The sequence below is a fragment of the Pipistrellus hanaki genome, assembly GCF_964339955.1.
Source record: "Pipistrellus hanaki genome assembly, chromosome: 1".
In the NCBI taxonomy this organism is placed as follows: domain Eukaryota; kingdom Metazoa; phylum Chordata; class Mammalia; order Chiroptera; family Vespertilionidae; genus Pipistrellus; species Pipistrellus hanaki.
Genome location: NC_140503.1, coordinates 10357824 through 10385425, shown reverse-complemented (window position 1 = coordinate 10385425; position 27602 = coordinate 10357824). Strand labels below are relative to the sequence as shown.

Genomic DNA, 27602 nt, shown 5'->3' with positions numbered 1-27602 from the left:
GTAAAACAAAAGCAGATGGTACAGAAGATGGTAGTGAGGATGAATACACAAAGCCTCCGTCATCAGCAGGGCTGGGAAAGAACGGGAAGAAGAGATTGGGGTTGGCAGGACCTAGCAGGCCGGTGGGAAGTCCTGGGAAGCCGAGACCAGACTCTGGGGACAGTGCCGGAGGCTGGGCCGGGGTGGGAAACAACGGGAACTAGAACCAACAACGGATGCTGGAGGGAAGAGCTGTTGCCGGGAGACCCTCTCCGGAAACAGGCACTGTCCCCAGAGTCTGATCTCAGCTTCCCAGGACTTCCCACCGGCCTGCTAGGTTCTGCCAACCCCAATCTCTTCTTCCCGTTCTTTCTCAGCCCTGCTGATGACGGAGGCTTTGTGTATTCATCCTCACTACCATCTTTTGTACAATCTGTGGACAGGAAGGAGCCATTGCTTCTCTATCCTGCAGGTCTGGATCCCCTGCTCCCAGGAGGACGAGCCTAATGAGAGGCAGCTGGTGAGGGAACCGCGACGTCAGCCTCAGTCCAGGCCTCAGCATGCCGAGTGTGGAGGGGGTTTAGGGCTGAGGGATCACGGCTCACCATTGACATACCCTGCTTCTTCCATGATCAAGTCTCACCAAATAATCTTATTCATTCTTGCCATGCGCCCTCAGACGACTGTTTTTGTATTACACAGAGCCACTTTTGAGACACTGACTCCAGTGCTCAGGGCATGTCATCCTCACATCTGTTAACGTTGCCTGGGGTAGAGGACTTAGTGATTCTGTGCCTATTACTGACATTAGAAATGCTTACCTAAAGCCACTTACTAGCTATTTGCATAACATTGTAAAAGGGGTGTTTTGGGTGTCCCTCCCCCTCCCACTTTAATATGAGATACACATCTGTGATCTCTGATAGGTAATCGCTTAGGGCTGTGGTCGGCAAACTGCGGCTCCCAAGCCATATGTGACTCTTTGGCCCCTTGAGTGTGCCTCTTCCACAAAATACCACGGCCTGGGCGAGTCTATTTTGAAGAAGTAGTATTAGAAGAAGTTTAAGTTTAAAAAATTGGGTTCTCAAAAAAAATTTCAATCTTAGTACTGTTGATATTTGGCTCTTTTGACTAATGAGTTTGCCGACCACTGGCTTAGGGTATTGCTTTTAACATGATGTTTAAAGACTTGTGTACAATGATGGCCAATATCTGCAAAGATGAGTTCACAAGACCAGGCATACAAACTGCATCTGCGTTCACTTTCTTTCCTCCTTTATTTGCCAGTTTCGTCAAGTGACCTCTGTGAGCATCAAACCCTCAATCAAACCGGAGGAGGCTGTCTCAGGCTCAACTACTGTTTTCTTGTTCAAATCAAAGTAACAGAGAGCATGCTTGGCAGTCTGAGCGACTCTGTAAGAGAACTGATGCTTTCCAGAGGGGTATGTTTACAAGAAAAGCCTCATTTTATATTCAGTCCCATAAGTCAGTGCTGCTTAAATTCTCTACGGTAAAGGGCACTGTTAAATTTTTTCCAGTCTGGTGCAAACTGATACTTTGTAAAAATTAATAAAAACGAATTATTAGAGAAAAAATGAATTACTAGAAAAACAAAATTAAAAGAAGATATGATAAAAGCTGTAATTTTGTATTATTAGTTTGACAAATAGGAAATTATCCTGAAATAAATATCACCAGGGTAAACATAATAAAGAGGGTAAAGTGTGAAATTGTACATATTGTTTATTCATTGAAAATGCACACAGGCAATTGACATATAGGCCCACTATGACACTTGTAACATTTTTTTTTCATTTGGGGGGGGGGGGATGAATCCCCACATTAAATGTCTATAGATACACTTTGAATGAGCAAAGTGTATATAAATATTTAAAGTTTTTAATATGACAAACTGAGTTGCTTCTTGCTTGATAATTTATCTAATTTAGATGGGATTGCCAACAAGTCTACCTGGAAAAGATAATGTATATCTAAACTATTTCTGTCTTTATAATAATAAGAATCCTTTTGAATGAAGAGGGAATATGCTAATTGACCATCACGCCCTCACAAAGATGGTGGTACCCACGGCCAATAAGGAGAGAATATGCTAATTGACTGCCATGCCCTCAAAGATGGTGATGCCCATAGCCATAAGATGGCAGCGCCCAATCCTCTCAGCCCCACCAGGGCACCTGCCTCCAGAGTCCTCCAGTCCCCTCAGCCCAGCCAATTCCTGAGGTTCAGGCAAGCCTCAGATGTTGGCTACCCAGACTGAGGTGCAGGCAAGCCTTGGATGCCGGCTTCCCAGCCACCCAGGGCCAGTCCAAGGACAGGAAACCTCAGATGGTGGCTGACCAGCTGCCCAGGGCTTCCCGAGGCTCAGGTAACCAGGGCTGGCCAGGGCTTGTGCTGCCAGCAGTGGCAGCAGCAGAGGTGTGTTGGGGGCATCACCTTCCCCTGATCACCAGGTTGCCTCCTGCCCCTGAGGGCTCCCAGACTGAGAGAGGGGGCAGGCTAGACTGAGGGACCCCCCACTCTGGTACATGAATCTTCCTGCACTAGGCCTCTAGTAAGAAGTAGAAGAAGAAGAAGAAGAAGAAGAAGAAGAAGAAGAAGAAGAAGAAGAAGAAGAAGGAGGAGGGGGAGGAGGAGGAGGAGGAGGAGGAGGAGGAGGAGGAGGAGGAGTAGTAGGAGGGGGAAAGAAGGATGAAAGGCAGAGGAGGGAGGGAAGAGGGAGGGAGGGAGGGAGGGAAAGAGAAAGGAAGAAACTAGTCTCATAGAATGGAATAAGAGATTTTTGAACAATTTTAATGAGTTCAGTTTATTCATTTTTAAACTTTACGTGGCTGGTAGCTCAACTGGTTAGAGCATTACTCCAATAGACCAAGGTGCATTCAGAAGTGGAACAACAAATTAGTATTTCTCTCTCTCTCTCTCTCTCTCTCTCTCTCTCCACCCCGTCTCAAAAATCAATAATATAAAAGAAATAAAATTAAAAGGAGAAAGTGCAAGCTTTCACTAGAAGTCAGTTCCAGCAATGTATCCTGTAAGTTACAGTAAAATTTAAATTATCTTTTAATGAGAGAAATGGATTCTGGATCCACGCTTTATATATATATATTTATATTTTATATATGACATACCTTCTTTTGATAGAAAATAAAATTAGAAATGCTTTATCAATCTCTAACGTGTTCACGATAGCTTTTCACAGATGTGCAACATCAAGATCACCACCTATGTCACTGATCCATGTTAAATTATGGAATATGTGTCCTAATAATCTGTAGAAACTTTTATTCCGAGCTTCTAACTCCCATTGTTGCCCTTTAATCTTATCTGCCATTGAAAGCCAGGGTGTATTCTCCCTCCTAGGAAAGTATGGACATCATTAAAGGTACTGAAGATCTGAGACAAATGAGCAATCCTGCTGGTCCAATTCATGTCTTCAACGAGCCGGGACCAGCCTGGCATCTGGTTTTGCAAGAAACACCCAGTTGGTCTGAAGATCAAACGTTCTCGACCATTTGTCTTCTCGGTTATCATCACTCTTCACACACGCTAACAGCTGTTGGAGATCCCTCCACAGGATCACATCACCGGCTTTTCCCTAATTCATGATGTTCAGGAGGACACCGAGCCCACCATTTGGTTCCACCGACAGTCCTCATGGATGGACTTCCTCAGGAGAGAAGCAGCACAGTGATTTATGTCCTGATGTGGGCTCTTAATCAGGGTTTCAAACTCCACCATGCTTCCTGCACCCTCAGAACACGCTCCTCCACAAAACGTGAACGCCAAACCACATTTGTTGATGATGCAATCCTTTACAGTTTTATACAGTTCAGACTTAGTTGATTGTCAGCAACAAAGTCACGTAAGTGGAAATTCTTCCTTCATATCACAATGGCGGGCCAATTGCACAGCCACAGGAATAAAGTGAAATGATCACGCTGCAGTTAAAAATGATGGTGCTGGCTCTGGTTGCTTCGTGAGTTAGTCTTCCCTGTCATTAGCCAGTCCCTGGGTGGGCTGAGCGAGGAGGCCCTGGAAGTAGCAGGGAGCTCCCTGCTTTGCTGCGGACTCACCCAACCTTTCCAAGCAAACCCTCTGCCACAGTCCTTCACCAGGGCCTTGGCGGCTGTGTGTGGACTGTAGTCTTGGCAGCTGGAATTCGGCTTGCTAAGAAGCCTGGAATTCCCTACCGTTTATACGTGCGATATGGAACATCTGTGTCCATCAGCTTTTTAACCCATATCCTTTCTTTCAATACATTCTTATGGGTTTACACTTAATTTTTGTAAGTAAATGCCCCATACATTTTGATGGCTCTATTGCTTCATAGCCAGTACATCTCTACAAGTAACTAAATACTATTTTTAGGATGTCGGCATCAATAAGAGCTGTAAAGAGACCTCAGTATGAGAAGGATCATAGTTTTGAGGAAAAGCAACATGAGCTCTTTGGGTGTTTCTTCAGAATCACTTCCATCTTCCCCACGTGGTTATTCTTGCCACATTCAGGAAACGCAAATATTTTCTCACCAAAAAACAACAACAAAAACTCCAGGGAGGCTAGTGTTACCTTCGGCAGATTGAGGGTGAGCATAACTAATACAACAGTTTTATCTCCCCAATTAACTAATAATGTTAATAAAGTGACAAAAAATTTAAATGAAAATGTGTCAGTATGTTATAAAAATACTGCCCTAGCCTGTTTGGCTCAGTGGATAGAGTGTTGTGTTGGCCTGAGGACTGAAGGATCCTGGGTTCAATTCCAGTCAAAGGCACGTGCCCTAGTTGTGGGCTCGATCCCCAGTTTGAGGCGTGGAGAGGATTCTCTCTCATCATTGATGTTTCTCTCTCTCTCCTCTCCTTTCCTCTCCGAAAGCAATATATATATATATTGCTTATATTTTATATAAATATAAATGCTTATATTTTCACATGTTTTTCTGCACTTCTAGCATACAGTTGTCAAACTAATCATAAAATACCACCACACATTGTAATAAGGTCCTACTGCATGTGATGACTGACAATGCAACTTGCACCAAGTATCTGAGCCTTGCAGGACTGAAGTGGTCTAGACCAGCGGTCGCCAGCTGGTGGTCCATAGACCACTGGTGGTCCGTGAGGTCCAAAAGGTTGGTGACCACTGGCCTAGGCCCTCTTCAATGAGACCAGTTCACCACTGTGACAATTTCAAACTGTTTGAAAAGCTTCTAATGCTCACTCTCAACTTCTATACCTCCTGGATCGATAACCAACGGCACCATCCAGCCTAGTCACGCGTTTCTGTTACCGTGGGCCATGATTTTACATGCCTGTACTAACATACATGCATTCTTCCCCTTGGCTAGGCGCCGCATTCAGTTCTGCCTTGTGCTGTCATGGGCACATAGATAAAGCCAGTGGATTAAGAACATTAATCATTTTCCCCACAAAACCCTCACATGTCTCATCTACCCCTCTTTTAGCCTTATGTGTTTTCTTGGACAGGTCAATAAAAATTAAAGTGACCATGCCCTAGCCCAGTAGTCAGCAAACTCATTAGTCAACAGAGCCAAATATCAACAGAGCCAAATTACCAATGATTGAAATTTCTTTTGAGAGCCACGTGTGTTTTTTTTAAAAAATATATTTTATTTATTTTTTACAGAGAGGAAGAGAGATGGATAGTTAGAAACATCGATGAGAGAGAATCATCAAACAGCTGCCTCTTGCACACCCCCTACTGGGGATGTGCCCGCAACCAAGGTACATGCTCTTGACCGGAATAGAACCTGGGACCTTTCAGTCTGGAGGCCGACGCTCTATTCACTGAGCCAAACCGGTTTCAGCGAGAGCCACATTTTTTAAACTTAATCTTCGTCGAACGCCACTTCTTCAAAATAAGACTCCACAGGCCGTGGTATTTTGTGGAAGAGCCACACTCAAGGGGCCAAAGAGCCGCATGTGGCTCGTGAGCCGCGGTTTGCCAACCAATGCCCTAGCTGGTTTGGCTCTGTGTGTAGAATGTCAGCCTGCGAACTGAAAGGTCCCAGGTTCGATTCCAGTCAAGGGCACATGCCGAGTTGTGGGCTCGATCCCCAGTGGGGGACTTGCAGGAGACAGCAGATCCATGATTCTCTCTCATCATGGATGTTCCCCACCCCCCTCTCTCTCCCCCTCTCCCTCTCCCTCTCCCTCTTCCTTCCTCTCTGAAAAAAAGAAATATATATATATATATATATATATATATATATATATATATATATATATATATATAAAATTAAAGTGACCATAATATCACCTTTTTGGTTCACAATTATATCGTAACGATGTGAACTACACAAATCAGTAGGCAACGAAACCCTGACTTCCAATGAACTTCGAAACTTTTTCTTTTCCTGGGCTGGTAGGATTTTCCCTTTGCTTAAGTACAGAGAAATCATGACCCAGATCACTATAAAGCGGTTGTGGCAGAGACCGATGGGAGCATAACAGTACCACGTGTGCCTATGCAGAGCAGGTCCCGCTGACTGACGCGCTCTGAAGGCGGGGAGAAGAGGCATTGGCAGGTGAAGGCCAAACAAAGCAGAAGGTAAACTCAGCATCTTGTTTGCCAGGCGTCTTTCCACACATTAAAGAATCCCCGTCCTAAGATGACTCTAAGTGGCTATTAACGTAATTACTCGTTGAATGAATGATGAATGGATAAACAAACGAAGGCTCTGCATGTGGCAACTCTCGATAGCGATAAAAAAGAGAACATGGGAGAATTCTGGGCGGAATTCACTTTGCAAAGTGTGGTTTCAAATTCTAAGTATGGCGGGTGGGTGTGTGGGCCCTCAAGCTCCGAGTGCGGAACACGGAGCTGAGAGAAGCTTTACCACAAACGATGGGAGGGAAAGGGCTATACTGTTTCATCAGTTGTCTCTAGGGAAGAAAAAAGAAAATAAGAAAAAAAACTGAACATGTTCTATTTCCAATAATCATGGGACGTGCATTGCCTTTTCAGATTGGATCCTCAGGACAACAGAAATCACTTACTCCAGGAGAACACACTTTGGTTTAATCATCTTTTTTTCTTTTTCTTTTTTCTTTTCTAGAATCGCTGCCAAGAACTACAGAGCAAAATGAAATGACAGCGTGGGGAGACAGCTGCTAAGTAATCTCTGTTGTATTTCTAATAAGATAGCTACATCATTTCTGTTGCTAACGTATAGCCATGTTAGTTCTGAAAGAAGCTATTATTTTTTTTCCCCTCCAGTGGGCTCCGGTTGCAATAAGTAATACATCACTTGTAATGGGAAATGTGTATCCCTCCGAAAAGTTTGTTCCTCCTCGCTCGTGCTTTTAAAGACGTTTGAGGATCTGAAACCGGCAGATTTGCATACATAATCTGATGTTGATGGAGGACCTTCTTCAGGCGGAGCACTGAGCGTCTGAGAAGAGAAGCAGAGGGCAGAACTCTGAGGGAGACAACACTGTAGGGACTGAGACTGGGGAAGTGGGCCGGGAAAGCAGGAAGAGCACAGATGTCAGGGGCAGAGGGCATGTTTAGGAGGCGGTCACTAGTGTCAAACACCGCGGAGAGGAATCCCGTACCCTGGGCTTCAGCAGCAGCGTTGAGCCTGGAATTCCTGGGGCAGAAATAAGATCACAGTGGACCGGAAGGGACTTGATAAGAGAAGCAGAGTGACTGTAGCTTTAATCGGAGAGGATTATGGATGCAGTCAGGCCCAGAGGAAGCAGAAAGGGGCAGAATCCAAAGCTATGGTGGAAGGATTTGTCTGAGACTGTGGGGGGAAGAGGGGCGGGAAATAACACCTGTACCATGTGGCAGGAGGGGAGGCGTCACAGTGGCAGGTCAGCGCTGGTGGTGTAAAAAGGTTGCCCATTACTCTCCACCTTCCGCATCTCCAAGGGTGTACAGTGAAACAGAAGGGAGTGGGAAGGAAAAGACATGGTTGCTTTGGTGACTTCTATTTTCTTAGGAAGCAGGGAGCAAGGCGATCACTGAGTGACAGGGAAGATGGTGGGGCAGGGGCCTGAGGAGAGTGGCCAGGGTTGAAAGGGAAGAACTGATTGGGAAAACATTGAGGAAACCCTGGGGATGCAGAGGTCCGGCTGGGATGAGCATGTACACACCGCCTATGCTATTGATTCTGCAGGTACTCAACAACCTGAGTGTAAAGCGGGAAGATGGAGAGGCGGGTGGATCCACGGTTGAGGTCTTGCTAGGTGGGGGTGATGGAAGATCGAGGGGGCCAGGAGGTGCAGGGCACTGCTGCGGGTGTGATGGGTCACAGGCTCCAGACTAAACAGAGAGAGGAGGGAGTCTCGAAATAGGCTGGTGGTCCGAGAAAAACATAGAGGGTCAAAGGGCTGCAGGTCTTGATGAAGGTGAAGACCAGGCAGCAATGGGACCAGCTCTAGACCCAGGCCAGAGGGGACCTGCCCTGGGCCTGCATTTTTAAAAATATATATTTTATTGATTTTTTTACAGAGAGAGAGGGATAGAGAGTTAGAAACAGCGATGAGAGAGAATCATCGACCAGCTGCCTCTTGCACACCTCCTACTGGGGATGTGCCCGCAACAAAGGTACATGCCCTTGACCGGAATCGAACCTGGGACCTTTTAGTCCGCAGGCCAATGCTCTATCCACTGAACCAAACCGATTTTAGCTGGGCCTGCATTTTAGAGGGCTCTGCTCCGGCCCTTCTCCAGCTGCACCCTTCTCCACAGAACAAGAAGTATGCAGGATAAAGGAAAGGTTGTAAGATAAAAAGAGATAGAGATGAAAAAGGAACCAATTGAAAATCTTGGAATGAAAGAAAGTAATTGGCGAGTTAGACACTACTGGAGAGAGATTTAATGAACTGGAAGGCAGAACTGAGGAAATCTCCCAGAATGCAGTAGAGAGAGTTTTTTAAAAAAGGGAGAAAAAAAAAAACAGAAAGAAAAAGTAAGGTGACACCGAAGATGCAAGGCAAAGCACTGACATTAAACTAAAAGAAGTCTCAGGAGAGAGAAAATAAAATGGATGAGAGAAAATATTTAATGCTGCAAATATCAGAAGAAAGGAGAAAAAATATATAAGCATGTACATATATACAAGGAAAAAACCTCAAAGAAGTCCAACACCTATTTGCAATGGGAAAATGTATAAGATTTGAAATATAATGAATTTCCCCTTCCACCCACACCCTATAGCAGTTTCATACTAGACGGTGAGACTTTAGAAGCATTTCCACAAGAAGCTAGAAACACAATATGGATGCCCACCACCATCGCTACTACCCAACATTGTGTCAGAGGTCTTGACTCATGGAAGAGAGTAACGTGGACGTGAAATGTTAGAGATGATGCATTTCTTGGTAACGGTCCAAGATGTAGCTCAAGGGACAGACGGCTAACATAACGGAGATGAAATTACTGGAACACAGAGGGGAGGACCTGGTAGCACCGAGGATGAGGTCGGGGCTTGGAGTCTAGGGGGTGGCTCCATGGGATGCAGGTGCCCCGGAGGTTGGTGGGTGACAGTGCCATGGACGCAGAGAGAAAATCGGTCTGATGGCAGGGGATTGGTCAGAAGAGCAGGGTCTCCCACAGGGTGGGAGATGGCGATCCCCCAGGGGCACTGTGCTTCTGCAGCAGTGTTTGCTCCAAAGGCCCACTGGGCGAAGCTCTCGGGGAGGAGCCATGTCCCTTAAAGCAAGAAGGCAGATGCAATGTCCTACCCCCCAGGGAAGGATGTAAAGAAGTGTGTTTCCAATGGAAAAGGGGTTCCAGGAATGTCTTCGAAGAGTCTGAAGGAGGCTGATGAGAACAAGTGCAGATCAAAGTGGAAGGGGATGAGGCGGCCAGAGAGAATGGAGGGCGTTCCATTCTTAGCAGGGATGGTGGGGTTATGAGCCTGGTGGGAGTAGGTGGCTCTCTCCACAGCCTTGACACTGACAGGAGAGTCCATCATATGGGTTCAGAAATGCAACACAAGGCCTCTTTGGGGCGACAATAAGAAGAAATAAAAAATAAATAAATAAATAAACTCTGGCCTTCAGGTCAGACCCATGAAATATTGATCGCAGAGTTCTCATTAAATGTGCCCTTGTACTGTACGGTCATCCACGCTTACACATATTCAACACAGGTGTATTCCAATTTACCAGTATTAGAAATCTAGAGAAATTAGGGTATGTTACTCAAGAATGCATCTGGAACAAACACCAAAGTCTTCAACACAGTAACTATCTACCAGAGGGCTCTAGACTTGAAACCTGGAAATATTTCATAGATTAATCTTATATCGGAGCTACTTAAGATCGTTTATTTTACCACTTCCATGAAGGAATTGTTTTATCCTTTGCATAATTAACCTCAGAGAAATCGGTTTTGGAGACCGACCTCTTTCTTGACCATTGAACTGCTCCCCAAAAGCAATCGCCGCCGTACCATCGGCCTGATCATTTCCCGACGCAGGTGATGGCACGTGCAAGTCTTAGGAAGCATCCCTTTCCACAAGGGACAGATATCACAACAAGCAAGGATTGGCATCCTTGAGCCTAGAAATCTGGACTGTTAATTATGTACAACAAACACGATGTATTCAAGGAAATAGTACCCATTCATCTGCTTTCTTCAAAATGGAAAAGCACTACATTTAATTTGTGGTTCTCTGCATTTTAAATAGGCAACTCAATGAAGCAACAAATGTGCCCATAATGAAGAGATTTTTCTGCATAGGAACGCTTCCTGGCAGGAACACCACTGAAGGTTTAACCTGGTAACTGTTAAAGCAAACAACAGCAACGCGTGCGGATTATTTGAATTGGCCAGAAAATGATGTTTTGGTGGTTAAAAAGAAAAAGGAATCATTATTGTTGAGGGAAATTTTTAGGTGGTGATGCAAATGCGTTATTGTGTAAAACGATAAGATCATTGTTGTAATTAAATTACCGATATCTACAGTGAGATGCAGCTTTCTGTCCATCTTGCCTGTCTGTTTCCTTCTGTAACTGTTATGCTTGGTCACTCTGATGAGTCCCTGTGGCCGTCCAGTCTCCCCTATCTTCTTCCTCTCACTGCTCTGTGTTTTCTCTCCTTTAATCTCAGCTCCCACTCTTCTCCTAAACCTTTCCATGGAGCACCAGAGAGCTGCCATTTTTAACCGATTCTACATCCTCAACTTCTTCAGCTAGTGCTCTTTCCACCTCGAACCTTGGTTGGAACTTAGTTCTCCATGGAGACATGGCTTCCCTCCACTTGTCTCCCAACCCCCTTCCCTTCCTGGCCCTTCTGGAAGCTCACTCTATTGACTTCCCCTTCTCTTTTGTATCTTCATCCTTCTCTAATGGGCTCTCCCACAGAATTACAATGATCTCATGTCTCTCTCCTCACTCCCTTCCCTCTCTCCCCCTTCCTTCACCAATCCTCTGCCCTGTCCTCTTCCTCATTCTTTATATTGTTGGAGCCTACCATTCCCTCTGTTTCAACAACTTCCTCTTTGTTGCTAAGTCAAAAAGACCCTCTTAACCCTTACTTTATTGACCTCTAGACAGTATTGGTCACCACTGACCCTCCTTCCTCCTAGAAATTCTATTCTCTTGGTCTCAATGACCACATGGTTTCTGGATTCTCTTAGTTCTCTGGGCACTTTTCTCAGACACCTTTGCAAACTTTCCTTTCTTTGCTCATCCCCTAGACATTGGTACTTAACCACAGCTCTCTGTTAGGCAGTCTCCCCTTCTTGTTTAAATATTCTCTCTGGGACCTCTCCTATCATTCAGCCCATGGCTTCAGCTTCCATGTGTATGCTGGTGATTCTCAGGTTTATGTCTCTAGTCCAGATCTCCCTCCTCAGCTTCTGAACCACATATCCCAATGCTGACGAGGCATCACTCCTGGATAGCCGTGGGCAACCCAGATGGAATTCATCCCTCTCCTTTCTAAGTCTGCACCTCCTGCGTTCCCTCTGTTGAGGAACATTGTCACCACTCCCCAGTCTAAACCTGAAACCTCGATTCAATTTTGATCCCATCCTACCGGCTTTCACCACACCCAGGCTATTCACCTAGATATGTACATTTCTCCATGCAAATATCTCGTAAACCTATCCACATCACTCTAACAACTCGGCCATGCCCTAGCCCAGGTTCCATCACCTATTTGATTGCCACGATGACCCCTAATGGGTTTCCCTGCCTCTTGGTAGCCATTCTCTACAGCCAGAGAGATCTGCCTAAAATGCGATCTGATGTCACTCTCCTGTGATAAAACCCTCCAGCATCCTCCATGTGTCCTAGGAGGAGGTGTGAACTCCTGAACTCACAAAGCCCTTCCCAGTCTGGCTGCTGTCCTCTAGTTCAACTTCATACCTCACCATCCCCTCCACTCTGTGCTCCGGTTACACTCACTTGATCTTCTGCAGGGGGGCTTTGTCCATGCTCTTCCATATACCCCAAACCACTCTCCTCTTTGTCTGGCTAACTCTACTTCATCTGTCGAGAGTCAGCAGAAGCATTAATTCCTCCTGGAAGTCTTCCCTTCACAGGGCCAGGTGGCCCTACAATGTGCTCCCACATCACCTGGTGCTTCTCCTATCACTGCACCTCTCACACTCTATGGGAATGATCTCTTTAATTGTGGGCTACTATTACCTCCGTGGGTAAGACCCACATCTGACGAGTATGCCATACTATCCTTGTACCAGCCCAGGCCCGGGACTGGTGGGCAGTCAGTATGTACTAGGTCAGTGGTTCTCCAACATTAAAAATAAATAAATAAATATATATATATATATATATATATATATATATATATATATATATATATTTGATTTTTTACAGACAGGAAGAGAAAGGGATAGAGAGCTAGAAACATCGATGAGAGAGAAACATCGACCAGCTGCCTCCTGCACACCCCCTACCAGGGATGTGCCCACAACCAATGTACATGCCCTTGACCGGAATCGAACCTGGGACCTTTCAGTCCTCAGACTGACACTCTGTCCGCTGAGCCAAACCGGTTCTGGTGATTCTCCAACATTTTGGCTTTGGGATTCCTTTAACTCTTAAAAATTGAGAATCCTGCCGGGACCGGTTTGGCTCAATGGATAGAGCGTCGGCTTGGGGACTGAAGGGTCCCGGGTTCGATTCCGGTCAAGGGCATGTACCTTGGTTGCGGGCATATCCCCAGTGTGGGGTGTGCAAGAAGCAGCTGATCGATGACTCTCTCATCGATGTTTCTAACTCTCTATCTCTCTCCCTTCCTCTCTGTATAAAATCAATAAAATATATTTTTTAAAAAAAATTGAGAATCCTAAAGAACTTCTGTGTACATCAGCTATATCTACCAATATTTGCCATACTAGTTATTAAAACTAAAAAAAACTTAAAACATTAATTCATTTAAAAATAACAATGAGTCCATTGCATTTGGACACAGATATTTTTATGAAAACTAAGTAAAACTTCCAAGACAAACAAACAAAAATAGCAAGAAGAGAATTATTTTTTTGTGGGTTTGTTTTTTTGTTGTTTTTTGCAAGTCTTTTAAATATATTGCTTAACACATTACAACTAGATTCTCATATCTGCTTCCGAGTTCCCTTTGTGGCAATATGATTCTTATATTAAAAAAAAAAAAAAATACAGCTCACGCAGACACGCACCTGAAGGAACAGGAGTGCTGAACGGTCTTTTCAGATAATTGCACATGTTCTTTTTTGATACGAAAACTCAATAAGTGGTAGTTTCTTAAAGGCTAGATATAACAAAATTAGAAACCATGTCAATTAACTTTTCATTTAATTTTGTTATATTAAAAACCACTGGTGTATCTTATACTTTCAATAAATCTTTTACCCGAGCATGATTTTGTAGTGTCTACATCAGTTCTCTGAAAAAATATTAATTCACTGAGTTACATAGATCTTCCAAATGTTAACAGATTTCATTGTACAATATAAGAAACCACACTTGTTAATATCCCCACTGAATTCATGAGGAAAGCCTTTAAGTATTGAGAAACTGTCAAGCTCACAGTGGTGGACACAGATTTCCTAAATCCTAATTTTCACTTGCGAGCTTGAATTTGATCATTGTCAACAAACCCTGTCAGTTGTTTTCTGAAATGACAGGCTTACTTCGTTCATTTTTTGAGAAAACGTTAACGAAATACTTAGGTCTGAATAACGGTACTTTTGCCTGTCAGTCATTCTTTCAAATAAATTCAGCGTCCCATTTAGACAGTGGCCAGTTCAGAGCTCAAACAGCCAGGCAAGTGCTTCTGGAGCAACGCTGTGCTTCAGCATGTAGCAGAAATGCTGTATGGACACTCCCATGCTTAACGAGATGTGCACTTGAGGACTGAGATTTAACAAAATAATCTTCAAGGATATTCTTCAGTGAAACTGTGAGCAGAAAATAGAGAAGAGCCGAAACCAGTTTGGCTCAGTGGACAGAGCATGGCCTGTAGACTGAAGGGTCCCGGGTTCAATTCCGGTCAAGGGTATATACCTTGGTTTTGGGCACATCCCTAGTAGGGGGTGTGCAGGAGGCAGCTGATCAATATTTCTCTCTCATCGATGTTTCTAACTCTCTGTTCTTCTCCTATCTCTCTCCCTTCCTCTCTGTAAAAAATCAATATATATATTTTTTAAAAGAAGAAGGTAGTGAAGAACCCAATGATGACTAGCACATTTTGGTGCTTCTGCCTTGGTTCACAAAAACCAGGGAGAACGATTCATGCAGCTTTCCCTTGTTCAATGTTAATGTCAACAGAGTGAGCTGAGGTAAAGAGTCTTGGTTTTATAAACATGGTTTTGACTCTGGATTAGATTAATGAACACAGGGACTGAAGGAGGTCACAGCCAGCTTGTGTACCTGGGACAGTGCTACCTGGGGCACTGGCCCATCCAACGTCACATCCACCCTGAGCTCCCCCTGCACGGCTCACTCCTCTGCTCCTCGTTCTCCGGCTTCCCAGTTGCTTCCTCCCGCCCAACACCTGGTTTTGGGCTCTACCCCTGGGTGTTGACACCTGGACATTGGAAATACAGGAAGGTGGTAAGTAGAGGCTAGAGGTTTAATCTCTGGGGAACTCTGGGAAGGCGCCTCCTGCTGGCCCTGGCAGGGAGGGTCGCTGTCATGGGAAAGCATTGCGGAACGCGGTGATGGGTGCTCAAAGGCATGGTGCGCCTGCGCTCCAGAGAAGCAGGCCGAAGATGGGCCCTGATCTGTAGCCTTTGCTGATTTAAAGCTACCAAGGCGACACCACCATGACAGCCGCCCTCAGCATCCCACCGTACCCAGTGAGCCCCCAAATCCTGTAAAATTGGATCCAGACAATGTGACTGAAAGCAATTTGCCGAAAACAACTAAGTCAACATCAAGTGGGTGAAGACAACATGTTAACACAATCTGGTTGAAAAGGAATACTGTGTAGAGGTAGGCTGCCATATTTTTATATTTTTCTTTGACTTTTTAAAAAATATATATTTTATTAATTTTTCACAGAGAGGAAAGGAGAGAGATAGAGAGCTAGAAACATCAATGAGAGAGAAACATCGAGCAGCTGCCTCTTGCACACCCCCCATGGGGGATGTGGCCGCAATCAAGGTACATGCCCTTGACCAGAATTGAACCCGGGACCCTTCAGTCCTCAGACCGACGCTCTATCCATTGAGCCACACCAGTTTCGGCTTTTCTTTGACTTTTTAGTTTACTTGTTTTTTCCCCCTCCTGACTAACTTAATTTGGGCCAATTATCTCCCAGGATGTCCAACCACAGGTGTTGATTGCAAGGCTTCCATCTCTCCAGCTTCCACTCCCCTCGTCTGCAGGTGCTACGGTCTCACCTCCGAGGCTCCGTGTCAGCAATGCCCTGGGCCTGGGACCTCTATTCCTCCACTTGCAGCCTTTGCTGGGCTGATTTCTCCTTTCAGATTGATTGGCAACCACAGGGGCTACTCGGAACAGACTTCGTATCAGACAGTGGGAGTCCAGCTGGACCAGGGCACATGCCCATCGCCTGGCAGGCTCTTAAATGATGCTGGTTTTCCAAACATGCGAGGTCTGGCCCTCTCTGTGTCAATAGGGAAAAATGCACATAGACACAGAAAAGGGCCTGAGAAGGTCATCTTTAGGGATTTTAACAGCTGTTCTAGCTAGTGGGTGGGCTTATGTGAGGTTTTATTTATTTATTTATTTATTTGTCTACAGTATCTGTTGTAAGCATGCGATATAATAAGAAAACCTATTTTTGTAAGATACTTTTATTGTTAATGCCTTTGCATCCCAACTGTTAACTATTATAAGCAATTTTGGAACAAAGATGACTGGCTGACTATTCACTAGATAGAAAAAGAACCCAGAAAATAATGAAAAGTGGGTAATTTCTAAGAACAGGTAAATCATCCTATAACAATGACCAGAACTGAAGAAACCATACATTAGGGAGGTGAACTTTGAACTAAAGTGTGATTTGAGAGAGATTCCTGGGTTGACTACATTATATTTGGCCAAATGCTATTGATAATTCGACCTCCTTGAGATTTCCTGTGAATCTTCCAATGTTCTCTGTTCCATTCCCTTTGTTACCAGGCTAGGAAAACAACCAAATTCCTCAGGAGACACAGACCCATTATGATCAGAGCTCTGTCTGGTGCTTGGCATCTCTCTAAGACACATGTTCCCTTCAAACCCCCTACCTTTCCCCCAAAACACCTGCTGGCTGGCTATGAACTCTGCTCCAGTAATGCAAACTCTACATCCCTGAACATGTCCCGTGGTTTCAGTCTCTATGCCTTCACATACGCTGAGTTCTCTGAAATGCCTTTAGAACACACCTGTGTACACACGCATGATACAATGGGGTTGTATCAAGTATTATTATTAACCCCTCTGTGGTATGGGTATGACGTGTTGTCTTTTAAAAATATTTTTTTAATGCTTTTCAGGGAGAGAGAGAGAGAGAAGAAACATCAACGATGAGAGAGAGTCATTGATCGGCTGCCCCCTGCACACCCCACATTGGGGACGGAGCCTACAACTGCAGCGTGTGCCCCTGACCATAAATTGAACCTTGACCTCCTGGTTCATAGGTTAACGCTCAACCACTGAGCCACGCCAGCTGGGTGTGCTGTGTCTTCTTCACCTCGGCGCTCTAAGGGTCTCCATCACCAGCAGTGACACCATCACCGGCAGCTTGTTAGACAGAGACACACATTTTCAGGGTCCGCCCATCTTTGCCGGGCTGACGACCGCTCCTCACCATTAAGCCACAGGGGCTTGCTTGCTCCCTACTCAATCAGGCGCTCTGAGGATGGGCCCCAGAAAAAAAAAAAAAAGGTGTTTAAAAAGCCTTCCAATTGCTTCTGCACCTAACATTTGAGAAGCAATTTTAGTCTAGGGAATTGTGAATGCTGGCTAAATAAACGGACAAACGATGAGAAACTTGGGACACTGCCTTGATGTTTTTTTAAACCTACCTCCATCCCAAGCTTTTGCTTTTGTGTCTGTCCAGACATGTGTCAAGACATTTTTAAAAATCCAAGCTTATCAAAATGGCCAGTGAAATTTTACTTCATTTCACTGCAGGACATTAAGCTTTCTCTGTGGAAAAGAGGCTGGTGAAACAGGGCCTCTCTTATGATTAGTTAGTGGCTTAGGAGCTAAATGTGCATTACAGTTCAGGATTTTGGTTAGAGCTGTGGTAGGCAAACTGCGGCTCTTTGGCCCCTTGAGAGTGTCTCTTCCACAAAATACCATGGCCGGGCGAGTCTATTTTGAAGAAGTGGTGTTAGAAGAAGTTTAAGTTTAAAAAATTTGGCTCTCAAAAGAAATTTCAATCGTTGGACTGTTGATATTTGGCCCTGTTGACTAATGAGTTTGCCGACCACTGGGGTAGAGGAACAGAACCCTGGGAAGTTCACCGTGCGATGTTCAGCCGAGGCCCACGAGGCTAGTTAGCAGGAGGCTGGGCTCAGACGAGCAGCCTGGGAATGTCCACCCACGGCGGAGCCCACTGAGCCACAGTGCTGCTCTGCCTTCAGCCTCATCGCAGCAATTAACCTGGCGCAGAGACCTTGGGAGGCAGCCGCAAACACTCTATTTTGCGGGCAGGCAATGAACTGCGCGAAGGTCTCCCGCCTCCGTCTGATCCTCACCTCCGGGGCATTCCTGTCGGGCCAGGTGTGATTTGTTGGCGCTGGAAGAGAGGCAGCCTTTTCGCATCTCCCTCTGCAGCTATTGAAATCTTGGCTCACACCCAACTGCCCCACTTGGGTTTTGTTCAGGAAAGATTCCTTCCAGCTGCTTTATTTGTTCCACGATTACATGTATGAGCTTCCAGGATGCACAAGATCACAAGTCAAATGAAAAGCTCCAGTTCCCAGTGCACCTAAAGAGATAAAATTTGAAACCAAGGAAACACCAAAATGCGGCGAAATGAAGAGCTGAGCGTAAATGAGACCGAATGGTCCTCCTACTGAAAGGTCAGCGCCCGCCCAAACGCGAGAGGAAAAAGAGGCGCCGTGGGGTAATCACCGAATCTCTGCGTTATATTTATGGCCGCACTGGCAAAGGGATTCAGGCTTCCTCTTTATCGTCTACAAGCGGATAGAAACAAAAAAAACAATGCATTTAAAAATAGGTAAAAATGTGCACACCCGTGTTCATAGCGTTATTCACAACAGTCAAAAAGATGGAAGCAACCCAAAAGTCTGTCAACAGGTGAATGGTTAGACAAAATGCGGTGCACACACACAATGGAATATTATTCAGCCTTTAACCATTTGCATGCCATAAGTGTCTATAGACGCAATCAGCGGATCTTTTTTAATCGAATTCAAACCATCGCGGCAGTTCACTGGCTAAAAGGAAGGAAATCCTGACACTCTGTAGGCGGATGTCCTTGAGAACATTACGCTCAGTGAAACAAGCCAGTGAGAAAAGATAAATGCTGTAGGACTTGTCTTATATGAATGACCACCAGGAGAAGAGTAAGTCATAGAAACAGAAATTAGATTGGGCCTGGGGGCGGTGGGAAATGGATGTTTAATAGATGTATGGACTTTCAGTTTTGCAAGAGGAAATCGTTTCAGAGATTGGTTACATGACAACATGAAGAGTAACACTACTGCTCTATACACTTAAAACTGGTTAAGATGGGTTTTTTTTTTTTTGTTTGTTTGTTTTTTTAATCACATAAATAGCACTCCTGTTTTCAGGACAGAAAGAGTGCATCTGAAATGAAATGTGGGCATCCTGGGTTCTGGTCGGCATTCACACTGCGAGCCTGGGATCAGGATAGCAGGATGAGGTCTAAAGGCAAAATGCAGCCTGTCTGGTTGGGCATCAACCTATGAACCAGGAGGTCACAGATCGATTCCTGTTTGGGGCACAGGCCAAAGTTGGTTGCAGGCTGGATCCCCAGTAGGAGCCTGCAGGAGGCAGCCAATCAATGATTCTCTCTCATCATTGATGTTTCTATCTCTCCCTTCCTCTCTCCAAAATCAATAAAAACAAACAAACAAACAAGTGGAAAATGCAGGTCTGAAAGGAACAGGGGTGGACATTGCTGTGGCCAATGGAAGAATAACTGAAGAATATACGGATATAGAACACAGGTCCGAGGGCATGACCTTTCGTATAAAAATGGGGAATCTGATACACACACAAAGATCATCAAATGCCAAAGAGGCCTGGAAATTTAAGAAGCAAAAATCTGAGGTTTCACACATCTCAAAATACACACCGGAGAGTATTTGAAAGTCAGTCCTAACGTCAGTGGAGGTTCAAACACGTCCCCACACTTACTCCTTATCACGAAGCCACACAGAGGCTCTGCCACCACTGGGACGACTGGCATCTGTAGGAAAGAAAGATCACACACAGTGACACCTCAGGAGACTGTGCACGGAGGTGAAGATGCTCTTAGCAGAAGACATCTGGACCAACAGCCAATCAGCTAATTTTAAAAAGCCTGTGGAAAGGGGAGCGTGCTCAACAAACGGAGACACGCACCTGTGGATGCTCTGGCATACGTACATACCATCCTATCCCGGGCGGACACGGCTACCTGCTGGGTGTTCACAGCGGAGAGCCTTATGGCCTCAGCGGAGGGAAGCTGCCTTGTTCAAGGTGACGGCCCTCGCCTGGGGATGCCCACACCCAATGTCTGGTCAAGGCCGAGGACAAACTCTCTGTCAGACCTCTGAATGGTGCTGGGTCGGCACCAGCCCGCCTGAGCTTCGATTCTCCGTGAGTCCCGTTTCCCTGATTCTGAGAGCTCCCAGCCTGTGTCCCAGCCCAAACAAAGACACTCCTGTAACGTAAATGCTGAATTTTGAATTTCAAATATAAACATCCCCGCATCCCTGAGATTCTGCCCTGTGTTCCCAGTGACTTTTCTATGTTGGTTTCCTGGAAGCATGAAAACTCAAAGACCATTGGAGAACAACCCCCATGTGGAACCCGTCTACATCGCTTATCCCTCTCCCCAACCTTGAACAGTTATCTCACCCACGGCTAATGCAACATTTAAGTTTTTTTCAACTGTAATAAGATACATATAATACTTAGCCATAAGGACCCTTTTAACTCTTCAGCCCATTAAGTATATTCATATTGTGCAACCGTCACCACCATCCACTGCCAGAGCCCTTCGCCTCACGAAACTGACACTCCATACCCACTCAGTAACAGCTCCCGACCTCCCCGCTTTCTTCCCCTCCACCCCTGGCAACCACGATTCTACTTTCTGTCTCTCATTTAGTGACTGATCTTTATTCAGTCTGTCCAAAGCCTTCAGAACTTGATTTTGGCATTCTGTTGGCTTCACGTTTAATTAAATTACGTAAATACAATAGTAGGTCCAATGGGCATAAACAGGCTTGAGAACAAACAATATACACAGGCTGGGGGGCAAATACACATCAGTTTGTAGGAGAAGCGCATGAGTGCCCTGGGGAGAAGCCCCCCCCCCCCATAAGCCCCCTGCCGTGTGCCCACCGGATCGCCCGGCATCGAGACTGTGAGTTTCCTTCATGCTGGCGAACTGGTGAAGAGAGCTTCTTCTGCTAACCAAAAACAGACATTGCTAGCATTTAATGAGCACCTACTACGTGCCAGTCACTGTGCGAAGCACGTGACATGCATCGTGTCACTTAATCTCCGTAATCCACGAGGCAACTATTCCTGTCATCATTTTTATGTATGGGAAACCCTTTGTTTTCTACCGGCATCATGAAAAATGAGAAAACATGCCACAGCTAGGTTTTATCAAAGACTGTCATTTAACAAACAAGGGAGGCGCCAGAGTCCTCACAAGAAGGGAGTGTGGGTAGCACAATCTGCAATTGTTATTTGTTTACACGGGAATGATTTCACTTAATGAAAGGCAGATATTTGTAGGAACTGGAGTCAGACATTTTAATTACGCAATCAGATTAGCACAAAGGAGAGAGTACGCTGGAAAGTTTGTAGCCTATAATAAAAGCTAAGTGTGTTATGTCTCAAGATAACTCTTTCAATCAAAATTAAAAAAGGAAGCCGGCACATCTGAAATAATTCATCGTCAGACAGAGAGTGACTAATCAAAGAGGCCTCATTACAACCATCCCTATCAACACCCACATGGAAAAACCAAGCTGCAGTTTTATTAGAAGTATTTCCCCCGGAAAATAAAGCCTGAATCCGTGGTTGTCTACTAAGAAGAAAAGTGAATGACATTTCAAACAGACACAGACATGAAAAAGCAAACCCCCAAAAGGAAGGCTGACTTCCGATTGCCAAGTCATAAAATCCCAGGAAGTAGAAGCAAGCTCCAGGCAACAGCCTGCGGGAGACTGGGCAGACAGAAGGGCCGCGCCCCCAGGACAACACACCTTCTACGTCGGCAGATAGGAGGTCACCCATGGCGCCCCCCTCAGCCAGGGCACGGAGGTACAGACAGCAGCAGAGAAAGGCTGCCGGGGCCAGTTGGCTCTATTCTGTCCAACAATCCAACGAGTGGACACCAATAGAACCACATCTAAGGACCAGGCTCTCTCCTGGATATTCTGGAACCATCTGACCTAGAGGCCCATTTCCAGACAAAACGCCTTCCCGGTGGTCCCACAGACACATCCCAGACTGGTGGCACCATCCACCCTGCACCTGCTCCTTTCCCCGTGTTCTACACCATACCACCGTTCGCATAGACTCCCAGGCCAGAGGCCCGGGAACCCTCCTCCACTCCTCCACCCTCCTCCCTCCTTCCACCACATACCTGTCACCAGGTCCTGTGGATTTAGACAAAAAAAATCACTTGACTGCATCTGCTCTTCCCTTCTCCCTTAGTTTAGGGCCTAGACTCTTGCTTGGAGGACTTTTTATTAGCAATGCTCAGTGTGGCCAGGGGGTCTGATATCCGATCTTTCATTTACTGAGCTCCCACTTCACATCTAAATATCATGTTCGATTCCTTCATCAACCAGGGCAAAATTCCTGGGGGGGGGGGGGATGGAAAAGATAAAGGGGACTGTCCCATAGCACTTTAAATTTAGAAATGAAATAAGTAACTTGGTTCCCAGACACTTTCAGATCCTAGACAAAGCGCCGAAGGTGTAGCACGCAGTGTTTTATGTTTCTATCGGCTGTGGTGGTTTTAAAACACGTCCACAAATTCCTTCCTGTTCCTCCCAGGAGTAGAGTCTGAGCGCCCGCCCCTTCGCTGTGGGCCCTGTGCTTCCTCCTGCTCGCCCTCCCCCCCGCCCCGAGTCACCTGCTTTGGGGGAACGTCGGATGCCATGTCGTGAAGACATTCGAGAAGCTTTGACGATGACCTCTTGGGACTCGAACATGAAAATCTGACTAGTTGAGGAGAGAAACTGAGGCTCCTGCAAGCAGCAGGCACTAAATGCCAGGCGTCTGAGTGAGCCATGCCAGGAGTCGGTCTTCCGGCCCCATTCAGCTTTCAAATGACCCAAGCACCCACCAGCATCTTGAACCTGACCTCATGAGAGGACCTGATCCAGGACCACAGACTATGCCACACCCAGGTTCCTGACCCACAGGTAAAGTACTAAGTGTTCACTGCTTTCATCTGCCTAAGAGTCAGGGTAGTTTGTGGGTCAGAAATGTAGGGAGACCTCAGACATATTGCGGGTTTGGTTCCAGACCACCGCAATAAAGTGAGTACATATTGCAATCAAGCAAGTCAAAGGAGGGTCTTGCCGTAGGTTTGTTTAAAAAAAAAAAAAAAAAAGCAATATTTGTGAATGGTGATCAAGCAAAAAGCGCAATAAAGAGAGGCAGGCCTGCAGATAACTAAGATACAGGTTATCAATAGGCTATAAGATGTAAGAGTTTGTATCCAGGATAGCATGATTTCTTAGAAAACAATTCCCTCGTGTCTTTCCTCTGGAGCATAGAAACATGACATGCATAATGGCAGCTTGTGAGACAACACAGAGTTATGTTGGTTCCGCTTCATTCCCTCCAAAGAAAGAAACTATAGTTCAAAATATTAGAATTACATAACTACAGGAGCGTGATGGGATGTGACTTCTTAAGATGCGATTTAAAACACAGGTATATGAACTTTGTGAAGTATATGAATGGCTGACCGCTATGAAACTAATACACTTGAAACTAATACAAAATCATATTGAATGTAAACTGTAACTGAAAACAAGTGTGTGATACTAGAAAAAATAAAAAATAAAAAATAAAACAAGGTATATAATAGGCAATGGCTTATCACAAAATTATAAAAATTGGGGAAATAGAGCAAAGTAGTCTTAGCCACCATTATTAGGTAACAAACCATGAGTTTTGAAGTTTATAAGGACTGGTGATTTGGGGCACTTAAATAATTTATTTCATGTATTTAAAAATGTCAATTTTTGTTTTGCCCTGGGTGGTATGCTCAGTGGTTAGAATGTCACCCCACACACTGAGGGGTCACTGGCTCGATTCCCAGTCAAGGGTATATATCTGGGTTGCAGGTTTGATCCCCAGCCCTGGATGGGGTACATTTGAGAGGCAACCAGTTGAAGTGTCTCTCTCACATTGATCTCTCTCTCCCCCCATCTCTTCCCTTCCAGTCTCTCTAAAAATCAGTGGGAAAAATACCCTCGGATGAGGATTAACAAAACAAGCAAAAAAAGATTTTTTGATGGATAGAGTGAATTGGTAAAGTTTCAAGGTGTTGCATCTGCAGCAAACATAAAGGGCACTTCATTCCCATTGATATTTCTCTCAAAATCTGGATTCACTTTATTTCCAAACGTTTACTGTATACCCAATTTCTGCCAGGCATTACCCTGGGGCCGGGAATGAACTGCGAGAGACCAAAGGAGGAAAGGACGTCTTTGAGACCCAAAAGGTCAAAGTATATTTCTCAATTCTAAAAAGCACAACACAATTTTCCTGTTGTTACTACAGGCATACTCTCTCAGGAGCTATCAATCCGGGGCGTTTTCACAAAGATACAATCAAAAAGAAAAAGCAAGGTAGTTGTAAAAAGTGTCTTTGAAGCTATTTCAGTTGTTGCTGCCAGGAAAAAAAAAATGTATGAATTTAAAGTCTAGGAGGCATAAAATAAGCTTATAGAAAACACTGGTTTTGGAATCCAAATCAGTGACCTAGAAATAAATCTCAGGAAGGGACGAGGGAAATACGGAAAGAGTAGAATCAAAGGAAATAAAAATGCTGGTGCCAAATGGTTTGTAAAAATGATGCTTGGGGTTTCGGTGGAGAAATAGGTGCGTTTTACATCTGCAGGTATTAATGACACGCCGGCAGTTTATTCCGTAACGCTAGTTGGGTAGGGAGTGGATTTCCTCCAAAGGTGCTTATTGCTGGAAAAACCGGAAGGATCCTGTGTTACCACCAACACACACTCCTCTCCCTTTTCAGAGTTCCTGCCAGCCGGCACCTCCGTCCACCCCTCTTCTAAGTTCTCAAACGTCAGCATGGTGTCCCCCGTCCCAAACCTTGGATTTCTTGGCACCTCTGGTCACCATGTCTTGAAACACTGCCTTCCCTTTGTCTCTATGAAACTGTAGGTTCCACCTTAACTGGTTTGGCTCAGTGGATAGAGTGTCGGCCTGCAGTCTGAAAGGTCCCAGGTTCGATTCTGGTCAAGGGCATGTACCTTGGTTGTGGGCACATCCCCAGTAGAGGGTGTGCAGGGGGCAGCTGATCATGTTTCTAACTCTCTATCTCTCTCCCTTCCTCTCTGTAAAAAAATCAATAAAATATATTTTTTAGAAAAGAAAGAAACTGTAGGATCCTGCTCTCCTCTGACCATCCCTGGTCTGGCTTCCCTCCGAACCCTGGGCTTCCTCTCACGGCTCCACCGGTCTATGTTCCCTTCTAGTCCTCCACGCACACTGACAGGCACCAGGGTTCTCCTATTCCCCGAGGCTCCCCAGCCCCTGGAGCTCACCTCCACGGCTCCTGTGGCACTGCTTCCCAATAGCCAATCGGAGTTCGAAGCTGTCAGATTCTTGCTGTGTCACATTTGTAAGATTTGAGCTTCCCTTCACATGTCCATCTCCTTCACCCTCGAAACAGGACCTCGATGATTAAGCCCTCGTTGGTTGCAATGCTTCCTGGGGACCAGTCCCTTCATTCTCTGGCACATCCTGCAGCCTGGAGCCAGGAATCCGTACGGTCACTACTGATGCCAACCTTACCCTGGCATGACTTTCCCCTTTGCGAAGTCCAATCCAATACTTTCTCCAAGACCCAACGAGAAACTCCTTCTCACGTGATGCCTTCCCAACGAATCCCCTTCCACAGTGAAGCTTAATTTCCTGTCCCATCTGGATCGCACTCTCCCACCTTGGCTCTCTGCCACCGAGGGCAGTGCTTGCAGAGACCTCGATAACGAGGGGCCAACAACGGGGTCTCCATAAAGGTTTGCTTAATTGAACGTAATTACACCGCAGCGCCGCCAAAGCTTTCATTTTAATCCTATAAAGACGGAGGGGAAATAGAAAGCACATCTTGTTTCAAATGTAACAGTTACACTTTAATTTCTTAAAACGTAAAGTCGGAGATGAATATGCACTCAAAGCATTTTGTCTTAATTGGAAATATCACTGGAGCGCAATCTTAAGCATTCTCGTCTCTCCTTTGATGTTCGAGAAAGATCCTATCACTCTGAATATAAAGGGGTCTTCTGGCATTCGAGGAGCTCAGGATTGATGACAATGGGTAGGCTCAAATATGTGAAGGATGACTTGTGTCCAAAAAAAAAATCGGGGGTCAGAGAGATCTTTCCCAAACGGAAAATGAATTCTGACAGGAAGCTGCCCGCTGGGAAATGAAGGGAGGCTGTGAAAAGCGAGTCATCACCGTCACATTTCAGTTGTGTTGACTGGTCTGAGATACACACACTGCATCTACAATACGTAAGTTGTCCTGCGAAGAATTTTATGCAGAAGAGGAAGCCAAAGAGCTTTCCAAATGTGAGCATCCGCAGCGTCAAACGCGTTCATATGCCACAGGTGAGCGGGTCTGTTTGACAAAGTGATGACGCTCAACAGTTCTTTGCTAGGCGTCTACCTCTCACAGCCTCCGTGTCAAGGTTAGCTCCTGGCAGCGTACAGCGGGCAGGAAGCTGGCTATAATGAGATTATTTAAAAAAAAAAAAAAAAATCACCTGTGAAAATGAAAATCACACATGTGTGCTTGTATCTCATTTCCTGTGCGTTATTTCTTTCTAATCACATGTGGAATGTCTTTTTCATTCATTCTCTAAGCATTTTATTGAACACCTTTCAAAGGGACACATGCTCAATGATCTCTGTCCAAAAGGCATTCACCGCCAAACAGGGGAGCTCACAGGCTCTGCAGAAAGAAATGAAGAGTCAAGGACAGGAAATAACTATAAAAGGGGAAGAAAACACTCAATGGAAAATGTTAGGTTTACTCCTAAATGTATTAAAGGGAGAAGACTCCAACAGCTCGATGCTAAATTAAACCAGTGGAGCCGAAACTGGTTTGGCTCAGTGGATAGAGCGACGGTCTGCGGACTGAAGGGTCCCAGGTTCGATTCTGGTCAAGGGCATGTACATTGGCTGAGGGCACATCCCTGGTGTCTCTCTCTCATCGATGTTTCTAGCTCTCTATCCCTCTCCCTTCCTCTCTGTAAAAAATTATTAAATATATTAAAAATAAAAATAAAAATAAAATAAGCCAGTGGAGAACTCGGGCAGCTTGATAGCAGGTTCCGTCCTCTGAAATGTTCCTGACTGGACGGGTTAGGCCAAGACAACAGGGAGTGGCAGTCCCGGACACTGTAAGTTGCTGCGAAACCGGGCCTTGTGTAGGAACAGTGTTTAGCAACCACCAATAAACCTTCCCTGCGTTTCTTTCATGAGAAATAACTGGATCGTTTTGTTTTCTAGTTTGCTCTTGGCAATACTGTCTTCATCATTATTATGTCATCATAAAACAATTCTGAAAGAGTAACAGGAAATTATTACAGAAACGCTGGAAAAACACACAAGTAGAGGGAAGTGAACCATACGACCGAATCCTAACGAGTCTCCGGGAAATACATAAGGAAGAAAATGGTGAAATCAAACGACATGCTCCCGCAGTGACTTTGGGGAAAGCAGAGTGAAAATACAGACT

At 45.2% G+C, this 27602-nt stretch overlaps 1 protein-coding gene across 2 annotated transcripts in view; it reads right to left on the bottom strand.

Annotated features, from left to right (window-relative positions):
• EFCAB11 (EF-hand calcium binding domain 11) overlaps nt 1-27602 on the bottom strand; it is a 124778-nt gene that overhangs the window by 21601 nt on the left and 75575 nt on the right. The window contains exon 6 of one of the 2 annotated variants that reach the window (XM_084884393.1): nt 26039-26813. The exons of the other annotated variant lie outside the window; for it this stretch is intronic. Within the exon in view, the coding sequence (XP_084740519.1) occupies nt 26744-26813 (70 nt within the window). The 3' untranslated portion in view covers nt 26039-26743. Of the gene's footprint in view, nt 1-26038; nt 26814-27602 lie in introns of those variants that run through there. 2 annotated transcript variants of the gene reach the window in all.